Here is a 17,043-nt window from a genome sequence, read left to right on the forward strand (position 1 = left end):
AGAGCTTGCTCGAGTGAGTCGAGCGGTTTCAAAAGGCGCCCTTCAAAGCGGTGAGATTGAATTAAAACCTTCGATGAGGTTGCAAATATTATAATCCTGCGTTTCAATTTGAATTTACTTACGCACAAAAACTTTCCTCGTTTCCTAAATATTAATAAATCTTCGTTCATTAGGGAGGTAAAGGAGTACTTCAAAATATTATTAAGCTTTTTGTTGAATTTAATCCGAGAATTGTAACGATTGTTGAAAAAAAATCAGACTTGTGAATTAATAGCGCAAAGAATTTCATTACATGAATTTTTAAGTAAGTAAGGCTCAGAGTCACTTAGTGAACGTTAGAGATTTGCTCGGAGTATCTCTGCATGATCGAATCAGAAATGAAAAGATTTGCAGAAGAATCAAAGTCTCCGTCATACTTGTAGCTCAACGAGTCGCGAAGTTGAAATGGAAATGGACAAGGCATAGTTCAAAGTGCCGATGGACGTTGAGGTCCTACGAAAAATACATGAACTAGGAGACACAATGCAGAATTTTATACTAGTCCAATTATAATTACACGATTCGTCGTGTTCTTTTCTACTATAATTCTACTTTTCTTACTTTTCTACTATAAACTATAATTCTTTACATCTGACGATCTTTTAGACGACTATAATTCTATCCAGTAAGAGATTGCATTATCATTATCATAGCATTATCATCTTGTCCTTTAACTGGTGACCATATTTAATTTCTATGCTATAATATCCACCCGACAGAATTGCTTCTATTTTTTCGGCCACTGGGGCCAATCTAATTTTTGAGATTAACCATGTGACGTAGACCCCTTGCAGGTTGTCATAGACCCCTAGGGTATAGACCCCGATATAGACCACTTTGGGAATCACTGACTTACCATCATGTGAGATTGCAGTCAAAGGCTAACTTGAGTACAATAAAAAAAAAGAAAAAAAATATATGTTTTATCCAATAATTACGGGACACCCTGTATAGTGATAGGGAAATATTTTATAGGGAAAATTATAGGAACATTTACTCACTCATATCTGTGTCCATATTCTTGTTCTCGTCAAAGAAGTGGTGATGCAACTTCTGCCAGTCGATGTCAGAGGGCGGTGATTTGGGGCTACGCGACGACTTGTGACCCAAACCCGGACCCAGCCCGGGGCCCAACCCACCCGGGTCACCTGGACCCATCTGAAAAAAACCATTTATTAACATTCCGAGCATTCTGGAAAGCGCAGTGTTAATCGACCCCCCCCCCCCCCCCCCCCGTGCGACATTAAGCGAGTCGCAGGGATTCGCTGGATGCAGATGTATTTATTTATTTTACTTTATATAATACTATATATTTTACTTTATATAATATAAAAATTATACTAGTCACACTTTTATTATATAATTATTATATAATGCAAGTTATGGAGCCCAGCCTTAGTTGTCGAGTGTGTGATAGGGAGACCGTTTTTATGATTTTACTTTTTCATGCATGTTGTCATTTACCACGTAGTAGCACTTTTCGACTAGAAAGTCCCTTAATATCTGTATGAATGCAGTATGTTGCATGTATGCTTGTAAAAGGTCTATGTCCTGCAGTGGACGTCCATCGGCTGATATGATGATGACATTCTGGCCCAGAACGAATACAATAGTATGGTATAGACCCCAGCAAGTAAGTCGAACCAAAATGGCGGACATGTGCGCAAGTACAATTATGAACCAAAGTGTTATAGCTTGGCAACTTCGTTCGTAACACTCCCGATGGCCCGCGCGGGCCGGGGGCATGCAGCGATGAATGAAAAACCCATGACTGATGCACCTCACTTCCCCGCACATAAGATTTCACATCCGCGCAGTCTTTCCCCCCCCGTCGCCCGCATATTATGTCATCAACTAACTTGCCAAACTATAGACGCGTGCTTCGTGGTTGCCCACTACATTAGAGATGTCAAAATAAAAAATTCCGTACGCGAGTTCAACTTATAGGCCTACATCATAATGACAAGCAATTGTCAACCTTAAGAACTTGGCAATAAATTTCCTTTTTCTTTAATCGTAGCATGTTTCTTTAACCGAAACAAATTAACAATAATAATGTACCATAATATCACAAAGGTTAAGCACAAGCACACATAAGCATCTACAAAATGCACACCACTGGCCATTTGCTGCCTTCAACTGCAAAAGTTTGTTTATCCATGTATAATATATTAATTGTAATTAATCATTTGACATTATTATTAATTTTATTTTATAATAGTTGTGTAGGTAAATTTTAAAAATACATTTATACTTGACATTTAATTTTTTAAACATACCCATTCCTACACAAACTTCATCTTGAATTTAAACTTCCATATTTTTATTGTAAGTTATAAGTAGGGTAAATTGTTGTACGCCAGAAATGGTCGAACATGTGATAATCTGTGTTCTCAGCAAATAAATCTATACTAATACTAGCGGACCCGGTCAAGCTTCGCGTTGACTTTTGTGCACTTCTTCCCTACACTACTCTAACCCTACCTCTACCCTACCCCTACCCTATCCCCACCTTACCCCTACCCTTCTCCTACCCTACTACCCCTATACATAAATTCAAATTATGAATCGTTTGTTTTTTTCGCCGTAAAAACCATCCTAGAACTTCAACGAACATTTTAAAAAAAGAATTGGCCAAATTGGTCCAGGCGTTGAGTTATGCGCTTACCAACGCATTTTGCGATTCATTTTTATATTATAGATTATAAAGCTGATGAGTTTGTTTGGTTGATTGAACGCGCTAATCTCAGGAACTATCGGTCCGATTTGAAAAATTCTTTCACTGTTAGATAGCCCATTTATCAAGGAAGGCTATATATTATCCCCGTATTCCAACGGGAACGGGAACCACGCGGGTAAAACCGCGCGACGTCTACTAGTTGCAAATAGGTTGCCTAGTGAAATCGCGCCCTGTGATACTTGTAATGTATTAAATCATTCTTTTTTTTATTAAATTTACTACTTGCTTAATGAATAAAAATCTAACACTAGTTTTTTTATTCTTTACAAGTTAACCTACAATCTCACCTGATGGGAAGTGATGATGCAATCTAAGATAGAAGGGCTAACTTGTTAGGAGAAGCATGAAAATCCACACCCCTTTAGGTTTCTACACGGCATCGTACCGGAACGCTAAATCGCTTGGCGATACGTCTTTGCCGGTAGTATACTAATATATTATCCCCGTATTCCTACGGGAACGGGAACCACGCGACTGAAACTAGTCAGCTAGTAAATAAATATAAAACACTCACGCTCCTTCCACGCCCATACTCGTCGCACATGGGCCCGTTCATGGGCATCCCATGGTGCGGATGCTGGTGCTCGGGCCCGCAGTCTCCGTGCACCATGGCGCCCATCATACCGCCCTCCATCATTATACCACCTGTGGACATGAACGATGGGGTTTTGCACAAATTACTATAATGTTAATTGATTATGAAACACGGCTAAAACTCCCGACTAGTTTCGAACCCATACGGGGCCCTTAGTCTTGAGCTGGTTCTTGCATTGCATGAGTTTGGATCGTGCCGCGACGGAAGAACCAGCTCATGACTATGGGCCCCGTATGGGTTCGAAACTAGTCGGGCATACTCCGACCTAATATCACGTGAGTTTCAGCCATGTTACATAATCAATTAATATGAATAACACTCACGATAGTTTAAATTCTAAAATTACTATAATGCCTTCAACAGATAGATGTTGCTATTGTACTTTGGTCTATTGAAATGTTAAGCTACATTTACATGCTTGCCAAAGACACACTTTGTCACTCTCGCATTATACACCTTTTTACGAGATGGCGACCGGTGGATCAAGGGTTGAAACCCCATAAACTTGAATTTAACTTTACACTAACCCCTCCCTGATAAAAAAAAAATTGGCTCCTATGAAAAATGCATGCAAAGGAGATGGTCCAAAATTGTATGGAGCCCAGGTCCAGTGATTGTACCCTGGCGGAAATAAAAGAAGATATTATTTTTAACTATTTTTGATTATACAAATCTCCGAATTTAGTTTAATTCTTTCGAAATAATATTCATTATCTCCCAAGAAATGCAACATCAATAAGGGTATTAATGGCGGATAGATGACATTTTCAGTGCATTAATCGATTTGACGTTTGCTGTCAACTGTTATGTCATAATTGCTCTACGGGCGCCATTTTGATATAACTCAAAAACTTGGGTTTTTATTTTATTAATTTCTTTTTATTTAGTTAGATTTATTCAGTTTAATAAATTTTAATAAATTCCTTGTATTTTTTAAATTTTAATGATACGGGGTAGAAGAGTGGACCTGAAATGGACCATCTCCTTTTGACTTTTAATTTAACCTATGGACTACTTACCGTTCATTGCATTGATGTTTGGTCCAGGCATCATCCTAGGGCCCATGTGAGGGCCCATCATGCAAGGTTTAGGGCCTCCCATACCACCCATGGGATTGGGCATACGCTGAAATGATACATTCAATCTTAATAATGTAACTAATAATCTAACTAATATATAGACTGGTTTTAATTATTGTTTAATAATTAGAAAGTAAGGCTACATATCTCTTACTACCAAGGTGGAACCAGCAATATTATAAAAAAAAAAATATTTATTAAAAATATAGGTATAGGTTCCGGCAAGAAGTACCAAAATGTTGTTTTAGGTAAATTAAAAAAAAAAACTATTAATTTACAAATTATACTTCAGAAAAATTATGTTATAGAACTAAAAATTAGGTACGCGTTAGTAAAGGAGTCAAGGCGTTGCTATGATTACGCTTTAACGTCCGATATATTTTTTTTTTATTCTTGACAAGTTAGCCCTTGACTACAATCTCACCTGATGGTAAGTGATGATTCAGTCTAAGATGGAAGCGGGCTAACTTATGTTACTGAGCATAGGCCAACTTATAGACATGTATATCTATATATAAAAAAATATGTATATATAAAGAAATACTCACTCCCATAGGTCCTCCGCATCCTCTACCCATATGCATATCTGTACACATTCCAGTTTTCATATCAGGCCCTCCGCACGGTCCCCTTATGCCTTTCATGCCACAGGGTCCCATCGGCCCCATGGGTCCATTGGGCCCCATCCCTGACATCATCGGTCCATTCGGGCCCATCATGCCATTAGGTCCCATTGAGCCATGCCCACCCATACCCATACCCGGACCCATGTTTCCCATTGGACCACCCATTGGACCATTAGGTCCCATCGGACCACCTGGACCCATTGGTCCACCACCCATCGGCCCATTTGGTCCCATTGGCCCGGACATAGTACAACTCGGTCCACTGTTCATGCTACTCGGCATTGACACCATAGGGCCATTAGGTCCAGAGCCCATCGGTCCGTGTGCCGACATAGGAGGGAAGGACATGTTCATGTTGGCGCTTGAGTTGGGTGGGTTAATGTCGGAGGGGGGCTGTGATCCATCTCCCGGCTGGTTGGGGTTCGACCCACTTTCCGGGAACAGTATTTGCTGCATCTTCCGTATGGTCGCCAGCTGTTCCTCACGATGCGCCCTTTGCTGCGGCGTGAGATTCTCGTCGGGTATCTTCACACCTGCGGAGGAAACTGAAACGAAACATTATTATTTTTTTTTTTTTTAAGAAGAAGTAAGCTATTTGCCATAACTTTTTACTTATACTACAGCCTTTCTTGATGAGTACTGTTTACCAACAAACAAATTAAAAATGAGGGTATAAATCATTAGGTGTGCAATACAGCTAATAATAATTATAGTTAACTTGTACTAAAATTAATTAAAATAAATATGATCAATACGCTTAGAACAATTAGATATGGTTAATATATTTTATATAACATATAACAAACAATACATAATTTAAAATAAATAAGTTATGAAATGACATGCATTTTTTACCTTCATTTCTAATTTTTTAGTAGGTAAACCTTACCTTGAGTAACACGATTATGCCATACACTGTGACTAAAATGTAAGATTTGTACAGTACGATGCAAACTTAATGACGTTTCGGATCATCTTGTGATAAGTTGCGCTATACAAAATTTTAGGTATCAGCGGTTAAGTAGGGGCGCGGTGAAAAGACCCCAATCCAAATTAAGATTCCAAGATTTTCTTACATTTATAGTTAAATGAAGCTATGGTCTAATATGGTCTCTAGAAGCTAATAAGGTCGCTAACTATGGGCCTCATAAGAAGGCTCAGAGTCACACAGCGGGCGATGGAACGAGCTATGTTAGGGGTATCTCTGCGTGATCAAATCAGATATGAGGAGATCCGCAGAAGAACCAAAGTCACCGACATAGCTCATCGAGTTGCGAAGCTGCAGTGGCAATGGGCGGGGCACATAGTTCGAAGAGCCGAAGGACGTTGGGGTCCCAAAGTGCTGGAATGGCGACCCCGCACTAGTAAGCGCAGTGTTGGCCGACCCCCCACCAGATGGACTGACGACATCAAGCGAGTCGCAGGGATTCGCTGGATGCAGGCGGCTCCGTATCGAGATGTTTGGAAGTCCCTACAAAAGGCCTATGTCCTGCAGTGGACGTCCATCGGCTGATATGATGATGATGATGAAGCTAATATAAAGCGTGTAATAGTCACCTTTTGGTCCGGGCTGACACGGCATGTTGCTGTCACCGGAACTGTCTCCCGCCTCAGAGCACGGAGGCATCTGAGTGGGACCGTTCGCCATGCCGTTCGACATTACGGAGGGGTTTTTCTGTGATCAAATTTTGTTTTTTTAATTAAAATATTCACTAAGGTAAATAACAAAGTTTGAAAAGTAAAATATATATAAAACACGAATTTTCTTGAGCAGTGTTGTATTTTCAATTTTGGGCGTTCGAAATAGACCTTCATTTAACTTCACACTATATTTGAACGCTTTTCTAACGTCCGTACAAAAGCTCTCGTGCGAATGAGGGCTAACGTCCGTTAAAAAAACTCTCGTGCGATACTATATTACTACTTTGGATTAACTACTAACTCATTAGGTGCGGGGATAGGGACTTGCAACACGGGTTTTTGACCCAGTGCAAGCTCCAGTCCCCACATTACACATTATCTAATTATAACCTAACACAATTACACAGTCATATGTACATATCATAATGTGGAGAAAATAAATAAAATTCCATTTAATTAAAGGAGATGGTCCATTTCAGGTCCAATCTTGTACCACGTATCATTAAAATTAAAAAAATACAAGGATTTTGTTAAAATTTATTAAAGTGAATAAATCTAAGTAAATAAAAATAAATAAATAAAATAAAAACCCAAGTTTTTGAGTTTTATCAAGAAGTGCGCCCGTAGAGCAACTATGACATGACAATTGACAGCAAACGTCAAATCGATTAATGCATTGTAAACGTCATCTATCCGCCATTATTACCCATATTAATGTTGCATTTGTAATGAATATTATTTCGAAAGAATTAAACTAAATTCGTAGATTTGTATAATCAAAAATAGTTTTAAAAAAATCTTCTTTTATTTCTGCCAGGGTACAATGACTGATCCTGGGCTCCATACAATTTTGTACCGTCTCCTTTCATATTTGACCGCTTTTTTAAACGTCCGTTAAAAAAGCCCTCGTGCGAATGATGTTTTACAGAATAGATCTACTGGCCACAACATACAAAAGTCAAAAAATTAATAAAATTAAATTGCAATACAAAACAAAATAATACACATGTAAAATACAATATAATTAAATAAGCCTTTGTATAGGTACTCACGGTGTCCCAGGGCATTTCACCATCAGCACCGAGGCCGTCCATGACACCACAGGACGGGGTGCCCCCTGGAAACCCATCCATCGGTCCCATCCCCGGACCCATTTGCCCCATCGGTCCAGGTCCGCCTTTCATCATCATCATCTGATTGCCGGGTCCACCCATGCGGCTGGGGCCCATCATGTTGGGTCCCATATGCCCCATGCCGCCATGTCCCATTGGCCCCATGTTGGGTCCCATCGGTCCACCCATCATGTGACCCATCTGGTTGGGCCCACCCATCATATTGGGCCCGCCGCGCATTCCGGCGCGACTTTTCGCCATGGCGAGGTTGTTGAGCCATTGGGCGGGGTTTTGTTTATTGAACTGGCCTATTTTTAAGGGATGTTTCTGCAAGGAAATCATTTTAAATTTAATTCAAATACATACTGGTCTATGAACCGGCATTGTTAATATATACCCTCATCTGTTAATTATTTGGGTTTAAAAAATAAATGATAAAAAATGTTCACATTGACACAATGTAAATAGGTTGCCTAGTGAAATTCCGCGCGGTGATACTCGTAATGTATTAAATGTTTTTTTTTTATTAAATTTACTACTTCCCTCTTTGCTTAATGAATAGTCCGCTTCCATCTAAGATTGCATCATCACTTACCATCAGGTGAGATTGTAGTCAAGGGCTAACGTAAAGATTAAATAAAAAAAATAAAAAACTCACCTCCAGATACTTCTTAGTAGCGGGCTGTGCGCAGTGGTACGCAATGATGGAGTGGTGCTGACCAGAGATGACAGCCTCAGCGCCTTTGTTTGCCAGCATCGTGGAGAAAACGAAGATCTGACTCTGCTGTAGTAACAAAAACAGAAATTCTTTGTCAAAACTAATTAATCTATACTAATCTAATTAATCTATACTAATCGTTTGTTTGTTTGTTTGTTTGATTGAACGCGCTAATCTCAGGAACTACTGGTCCGATTGGAAAAATTCTTTCAGTGTTAGATAGCCCATTTATCGAGGAAGGCTATAGGCTACATATTATCCCCGTATTCCTACGGGAACGGGAACCACGCGAGTGAAACCGCGCGGCGTCAGCTAGTAAATAAATAAAATAAAATAAAAAAGCCTTTTATTTCTTGTTTTACAAGTAATATATACAACTAATAATACAATTTAAACAAATTATACTTATTTACTACAAAACATTTTATTATAAACAGATTAGTAAAAGTAACTAAAAAACTAAATTAAAAGTAACCTTTATTTTTAATTTTGTCTTACCTATCTATGAGGAAGGTCAGATTTTTTTAAGTGGTTAAAATATGAAAATATATGTTGAAGATGTCTGTATAAATAACTAGCGGACGCCCGCGACTTCGTCCGCGTGGAATTTAGAATTTATTTTTCACAAATCCCTTGGGAACCATGGATTTTTCCAGGATAAAAAGTAGGCTATGTGCTAATCCAGAATATAATATATCTCAATACCAAATTTCAGCTAATTCGGTTCAGTAGTCGAGGCGTGAAAGAGTAACAAACATTCATATCATCAAAATCATCAGTTTTCGCAAATCTCGGCAAATCATGGATTTTTTCGGGATAAAAAGTAGCCTATGTGTTAATCCAGAGTAAAATCTATTTCCATTCCAAATTTCAGCTAAATCGCTTCAGTAGTAGCGGCGTTATAGAGTAACAAACATCCAAACATACATACAAACTTTCGCGTTTATTATATTAGTAGGAAGTAGGATGTTACTTAGGAAGTTATAGGTCTCTGATGCATGCACAAACAAAAAAAAAACTAACTGCATTAATTTAAAATTGAAAAGGTATTGCAAATAACGCAAATAGTCCACAAAAAAACCCAATACCTCTTTTAGTACATTGTCACTCGATACCTCCATCAGAATTCAATCACATATGATATTATAAAACAATAAAAAAACCGGACTATTATCTTCACTATAAGACGAACTTAGGTACTCTAAAGACAGGAAAATAATGCAGATTTAACTTTGCGAAGTAAAATGGACTGTTGCCTACGCGATTATCAGTGATCTCATTTAAAAAACAAAACAATTGAAACATGTGTTTATTGCTACGATCCGATTGAACGACTTTAAAAACAATATCCGAGGGTGGTAAAGGGTCATTTGCGATTATTACATCATGAAACTGTACATATATGAAGATGCCTTTTTTAGGGTTCTGTATGGTCAACAAAAAACCCTTAGTGTCGCCATGTCTATTTAGCTTAGTTTAGCTCAAAATTTTTGTCCAATAAAGCTAATAAAGTCATGAAAAAGTACATTATAACGCCGACAATGTTGTAACAAAAATCTTGAATAATATTTTTTTTGGTAGTACGGAATAGGGTAATTGACACTTTTTTAATGATCTTAAATTGTACTAGATCAAGAGAAATGTCATATTTTTTAATTTTTTTTTTCTATTTCATTAAAGTTTTAATTTTTAAATATTTTTTTACAATACGAGCCAAAACGGCTGTCGGTCATGACGGTCTATATTTCAACTGTTTCATGACGTCAAGTTAACAAACCCCTTACAGACGGAGCGTTTGACAAAAATATTAGTTATCAATTATTTTGACTTTAGTACATCAAGTTGTGACGTCACAAAATGGACGACAGCGTTTACGACGTTGGAAAAATTTTAAAAAGTACATATTTTTTAACTAAGTTTTATAAGAAATCCTATCCTAATAATAGTTTTCAGGATAAGTTCGCCTAAGTTCCAATTGTATTATTTCTCAATAAAAAAAAATAAAAATAACCTTAACTTTTATTAATCAATATCGATATATTATTTAGAACCCTTATTTCATGTACTACACGAAATAAATATTGTCTAAATTTAATTTGATATAAGTTAGTTATTATTCTATTAAAGATTATTTATTTGACATTTTTTAATAAACTTTGACGTAATTGATTGACACTTTAGAGAATAAGACATTTGAAATTATATAAATAAATGTAGTGCGCATATGATATTGTAAAAAATTTAATTTTGTATTAAGAAATTTGCATGCCAGTATATGGCGAATTGTATAATGTACCTACTTTAACATTTATTGTATCCCAGCTAATGTAACTGTACAGTTGCAAATAAATAAATTGAATTGAATTGAATTGAATAAGTCATATTGGGTTCCAATAGACCCTAAAATAATAATGAATAATCAATAATCTATACTTCACCTCCATACTCCCAGATTGCTTGCTGATGACGTTTGAGGGCAAGGTCTGCGCTTCGCTGGACATGGGTCCCATGGACACGCCGGGGCCCATTGGACCCGTATTGCCCATACGGCACGAACCCATGCTCTCGGGTCCGTTTGGGTTACGGCAATTTGGATTACCATCCTGTGAGACAATAAGTAATGTTATTATTTATGGAAAATTATTAAATTGAAAGAAAGAAAAATGCGTTTATTTCGAAATTATGCCACGCATCACAATATCTCCAGTACACCAGGACATCCAGGACAATACCCTGCGATGTGTGGCATAACCCAGAAAATGGCCCCAACTCAGCACAATGCTACCCTTTGAATCAGGACACGTTTCAATCTAAAAAAACAAGCAGGAGTTTTGACATTTCTTACATCTGCGGTATGGTGTGCCGCGTATTAACACCTATCTATAGATTGGCAAATTTGTACATAAAACTCCCGATAATCCGCGCGGGCTGGGGGGCGTGTAGCGATGAATGAAAAACCCACGACTGATGCACCTCACTTCCCCGCACGCGACACGATTTCATACCCGCGCTGTCTTTCCCCCCGTCGCCCGCATATCATGTGAGTCATCAACGAACTTGCCAAGCTATAATGCATTTTTTTTTAAAGAATATTGCCATATCTTTTAAATATGACCAAATATTTCTATTCCCCCTCCAATTAGTCAGGAAAGACTGTTAGGAGTAGGTACGACAATAGACCAACGGGGCGGGTATCGAACCACCACCCTCATGAGTCCGACCGCTCTTAGCGTTGAGCTATTGAGGCTCATTTCATATATAATATATACACCATAACAACATAGATTATTCACAAGTATGCACAATAAAATTAATTATTCAATTGGAGGCATTTTATAAAACGAACGAAGCGAGTTTTATAATAGATAAAAAACTGTTTTAATATCAAGTTATGCATGCACCTTTACATCTTAAAACTCTCGCGTCTCTATTATAAAAGTAACTTCGGTCTTTTTATAAAATGCACCCGAGTTTTAATAACCCCTACCATGTCATTATGTACTATTGATTCGAAAAAAATCGAAATTCATTTATTTCAAGTAGGCTTAGTTTACAAGCACTTTTGAAACATCCAGTTTGACTATTTGTAAAGACTCTACCGCCGGATCGGAAGGCAGGTTCTGCTGAGAAGAGCTGACAAGAAACTCAACAGTTGTATACAATATTTATTTACAATTGTTAACATCATTAAAATTCATTTCAGTTTTACTTCCTTTATGAAAGTAGAAGCTGATCCAACGGCCTCCAAGCATCTTTATCATTAAGGAACTCATCAATTGTGTAGTAACCTCGATTAAGTAAATAAGCTAATGTATTTGAACTTACCTGTAGGTTCCCTGTGGAGCCTCTTAGCCCAGTCTGTGGGTCAATAATGTCATTAGAGTCGGAGGAGAGTCGCTCCGATTTCAGGGATCCGGGGCCGCCCAGCTCACACTGTGGGGACTTAGTGGGATCGCCTGAAACAAAACATAATTAACAATAAGGATATTGAACTCTCAGACTAATTAGATAAGGACCTGCCTCGCTAGACGTTTCTGTCAAAGTATATGATCAAAGATCTAATGCGATTATAAAAACTGTATCTATAGAATCGATGTTTTATAGTTGTAATCATGTTTGTCGGTTAAAGACCTCCGTAAAAATACATTTTCGTATAGTTAAATGGTGTAAAAAACGGGCAACAACTTCTAGTTAAGTAGATATATACCAAATCTAAGCTCATTTTTATTTCATTTCAATAAATTTCATTTCATTTCATTTCAGACAATTTTGTTTTGAATTTGAGTGCGATACTAGTCTAATGTAATTAGTCTGAGATTGAACTCAATAATTAGAGTTCCATAAGTCCGTATAAGAAAAAGCAAATCTTAAAGGACCGCTGGTTTGTCCATCTGTCCATATGTAACAGTCAATTTTCTCTGAATCTACTTGAGCGATTAAGTTGTTAATTTTAATCAAACGCAGAGATCGCTCGCCCAAGCCACCCGACCCTACTTAAAATACACAATTAGAAATAAGGCTTCTAGTTAATGATACAAAGCCTAACTTTGTTTCTGAATACTGTGCTTAATCTACCTGTGATAGCCGCAAAATCTTTTTCGTATTTCCAGAGAAAAAAGACCATGCATGCATCAAAAACCGATGCATGGGACCGACGGATTGAAGTGAAGAAACAAAAGATCAATATTACTCTTTATAAGATAGATTAATCTCACGGAACCCATTACACTTAATAATGAACGCACTTGTTTCATTGATCACTGTCCCAGTTAATAAAATAATTAAAGAGAGAAATATGTTGACTTTAATAATACTATTACGGTTTTAAACAAATTAAGAAAATGCACTGCAATTATGAGAGTCGTTAGTGACCATTTTTGGTAGGAGGTCAACCGTTAAACCATTATTAGATATACTTAGGCTGCCACTACACGATCAATTCGGCGTCAGTTTGAATATGTGACCTTGAATTGATAAAAGTTACGTTTATGGGCCGGCATCGCAACGACGAGGCGCGAAGTTTTGTCATTGTGAAACTATTATAGACACTGCTACATTTAAATAAAGTCGACAATTAAACAACACGACAACTATTATAGAAGAAAAAAAAAAGAGAGTCTATTAATAGATTTTTACTGTCTATTATTAATATAGCAGGCATCAGGGAGAAAGTCTAAAATTAATTGACAAGACCACTAATCCCCAAAAAGGCACGAAAGTAACTTAGAAGAACGGACGAGAGTCAATAAATATAGTTTGACAATTATTGCTTACTTTCCCAACTTTCAAATTAATGTAGACTGTATTTTGAAAGTCAGTGGTTTCCCTAAAGTATAACTAGCTAACTACGGAGATAAATATGAAAAAAAAAGATTAAAACAAAACAAATCAAGTTGCATTAAAAATCAATATTGAAACGTTTATAAAATTTGATTGTGTAATGGTCGCTTTATAGCGAATGGCGCGACTAGATTAACGCGTTCTTATTGCGCTATAAATATGGCATATGTTATTAAACAATGCAGAATGTCACCCATTTTCTCTTATCTGATATGTCAATGTTAAACGATCGCTAATTTTGGAGTTCACTTGTTCAATCTATACAAAAATGTAACGGGTCTGTATGTAGATAAATTAGAGACTAATCGATGATCGCGGTTTTGTCTGTGTGGATTTGTTGTTGTTGTTGTTTGTTGTTGTTGTTGTTGTGGCGTAACTTTTGTCTTAACGTTGGCATCCGCATCGTGCGCATCGCATCAAAAGGATTTTTAATTTTATCGGCAGATAGAATCCGTTCGATGCAATCCGTACGATGTCATCGTCACTTACTATCAGGTGAGATTGTAGTCAAGGGCTAACTTGTAGAAAATAAAAAAAAAAGATCTTACTGGTATCTAGAAGTTGGACTACTTGTAGACACTCTACCATTTCGGAAGGAAGGCCACTCACCGTCACTATCCATGAGGCCGTCGATCTCAGTCTTGATGCCGTCCACGCCGAGGTCAGCGCCGGAGTCCTCGCCCTGGCTGTGGGGCTCCATCTTGACCCGGTGCGCCGGCTCGTCGGGCTCCTTCTTTAGCGCCGCCGGGGTCGGTAAAGAGGCCGAAGGTGGACGCGATCCGTGCCCTGTGGGAATTATAGATAATCTATACTAATATTACAGGAAGAAATTTTTTCAAGTACGGATATTTTTATATTTTGTACATAAACAAAATTTAATGAACACGTATTTTTTCTTTTTTTTTTTAACTCAACAATAACAAAGTTATCGTTAGCTAAAGTTTAAACATTTAAACAGAATTTGAGGGTCACCCTATCGCTGTACTAAGTAATAGCACAGTAATAGGCAACTACAAAGTCAGCTGGTAGGTACTAGGTTAGCAAGCGCCCGCGCCGAGGGCCGTTGACCTTTCTACGTTTATTTTTGTACCTATTATTTTTTATAATAATTAAAGTCACTTTTGAGTTGAGTATCGATTTTCCCTTCATACTTTATTGGGCTTAGGACCATCAATAATGCGTAGTAATAATAAAAATTATAAACTTTGAATAATGAAATACAAATGATGATTATTATTACGCAAACTTTTGCATTAAAGGATGATTCGACTTAAATGCGCAAGCGACGGCAGATTGTCTGTCACTGGTCGCCCATCGGCAATTCGGCAGGCGTCCTCAGGGATTTTTCGATCCCCTCACCCCTGCCACCCCCGTCAGCCGAAGCCGAAGCGATATGACTACTGCCGGTATTTCTTTGTCGGCGTCTTACAAAGTGCCGCCAGCAGTTGCGCAGTTTGTTTGGGAATGTGTCCATTATTTTGTTATTTCTGAGACATAAATTGAAAAAAAAAATTACATAAAATGTATCGAACTGTTTGTAGATTTATGTTCTATTAATGATACAGAATGAATTAATGAATTGAGGGCGCCTCTGTCCCAACTGTTTACAAATAACTCCGCTAGCTAATCAAAGCAAAAATAGTTTAACTACGTAAAACTCTGTAAAAGTTTGTGAAAAGTGAAGTTAATAGGCTAATTCCAACTATATATTGTGGGCAAAGACAAATACCGAAGAAACAACTCGAAAATAGTGAAACAAACAACGGTCACTGCACGGAAGATTACTCGACGAATTTTACCAATTTGAAGAAAGATCCGGCGAAAATATATATTAAAGTGACTAAAGTGAAGTTCTTGGCGAATAACAAATTGGTGTTAAAGTGTGACAAGCGAAATTGTGAAATTTGAATAAAAATACAATATTAAATATCAAATTTGCAAGTCATACCCACAGTACAGCGCCATCTAGTCACACATCCAAGAACTACTTGATAGAAGACAAATTCGACCACTTTAGTTCGTCACTCCGCGTTTCTCCGCTATACCGCGAGAGGTCACTTGCAGGTGTAAACAGACCTTTGAGCTCACCCAAGCTTCATAGAAATGGACGAACTAAATCAACTGTTCAGAGAAATGAAAACTGAATTTAGCTATAAATTAAGTTCGATTGAAGCACGCATTACATCTTCAGAAGAAATTATAACTTCCCAGATCACTGCCCATATGAATCAAAAATTTGAAGGTCTTAATAAAGATTTGGAATACTTACAATCCGAACTCGAAAACCAGGAGAAAAGAATAAGTGCCATAGAAAAACATAACATGCAGAGAAATTTAGTGTTTTTTGGAGTAGAGCAAAACGATAAAAGAGAGTCTTACTTCCAGCTTCAAGACAAAATATTAGACATAATAAATAACCAAATGAAAATAAAGACAGAACGCTTCGAAATACAATCCGTCAAAAGATTTGGAAATATAGAGAAAAAACCTAGACCAATCTCTGCTTGCCTAACAACGCTGGGTAAAAAAATACAGTTATTAAAAAATAAGAAATTTTTAGTAGGTTTAAACATTCGTGTTCAGGAAGAATTCCCCAAAAAAGTTCTTGACGCAAGGAGAGACTTAAAAATCAAACAAAAAATGGAAATTGAAAAGGGAAACACAGCCTACATAAAATATGACAAACTTATTATTAAAGATAAAAAAGAACTCACCCATAACAAGAGAGTGTTGTCAGAATCTCCAGAACACATATCCCCTAACGAAAATAACTACACACAAAAGAAAAAATCGCACAAAAAATATAGAGCAAACTCCAACTCTATAACTTCATACATGGTGCGACCCGAAATGGCATGAAATTTAGATGGCCCCCTCCAGAATACCAAAACAATACCAAAAACTCAAGAATACTATAACAAAACTACGCTCCCAAGCCGATTGGTCATCGTGGGAGACGCAGACCAAAACCCTCCAGAACAACAAAATATCAATATCAATATTGACACCGAACAAAGCTCAAAAATGAAACATAACAATCTCTACCTTGCTACTTACAACGTACACAGTCTATCTTCACACGAACGCCTACTAGAGCTCGATACAGCATTAAAAAGAATTAAATTTGACGTACTTGGTCTATCCGAAACTAAG

The 17,043-nt window shown here is 37.4% G+C and overlaps 1 protein-coding gene across 4 annotated transcripts in view; it reads right to left on the bottom strand.

Moving 5' to 3' along the window:
• LOC112044050 (collagen alpha-1(I) chain) overlaps positions 1-17,043 on the bottom strand; it is a 39,541-nt gene that overhangs the window by 14,266 nt on the left and 8,232 nt on the right. For 3 of the 4 annotated variants that reach the window (XM_024079782.2, XM_024079779.2, XM_024079780.2), the window contains exons 3-12: positions 14,500-14,676; positions 12,376-12,506; positions 10,989-11,153; positions 8,491-8,616; positions 7,773-8,159; positions 6,637-6,754; positions 5,002-5,624; positions 4,394-4,499; positions 3,294-3,424; positions 1,041-1,197 (exon numbers count right to left, since the gene is read on the bottom strand). In XM_024079782.2, coding sequence (XP_023935550.2) covers positions 1,041-1,197; positions 3,294-3,424; positions 4,394-4,499; positions 5,002-5,624; positions 6,637-6,754; positions 7,773-8,159; positions 8,491-8,616; positions 10,989-11,153; positions 12,376-12,506; positions 14,500-14,676 — 2,121 coding nt within the window. The remainder of the gene's footprint in view (positions 1-1,040; positions 1,198-3,293; positions 3,425-4,393; positions 4,500-5,001; positions 5,625-6,636; positions 6,755-7,772; positions 8,160-8,490; positions 8,617-10,988; positions 11,154-12,375; positions 12,507-14,499; positions 14,677-17,043) is intronic. The other variant, XM_024079781.2, reaches the window with a different exon arrangement.

Source organism: Bicyclus anynana, chromosome 25 (genome assembly GCF_947172395.1).
Source record: "Bicyclus anynana chromosome 25, ilBicAnyn1.1, whole genome shotgun sequence".
Lineage (NCBI taxonomy): Eukaryota > Metazoa > Arthropoda > Insecta > Lepidoptera > Nymphalidae > Bicyclus > Bicyclus anynana.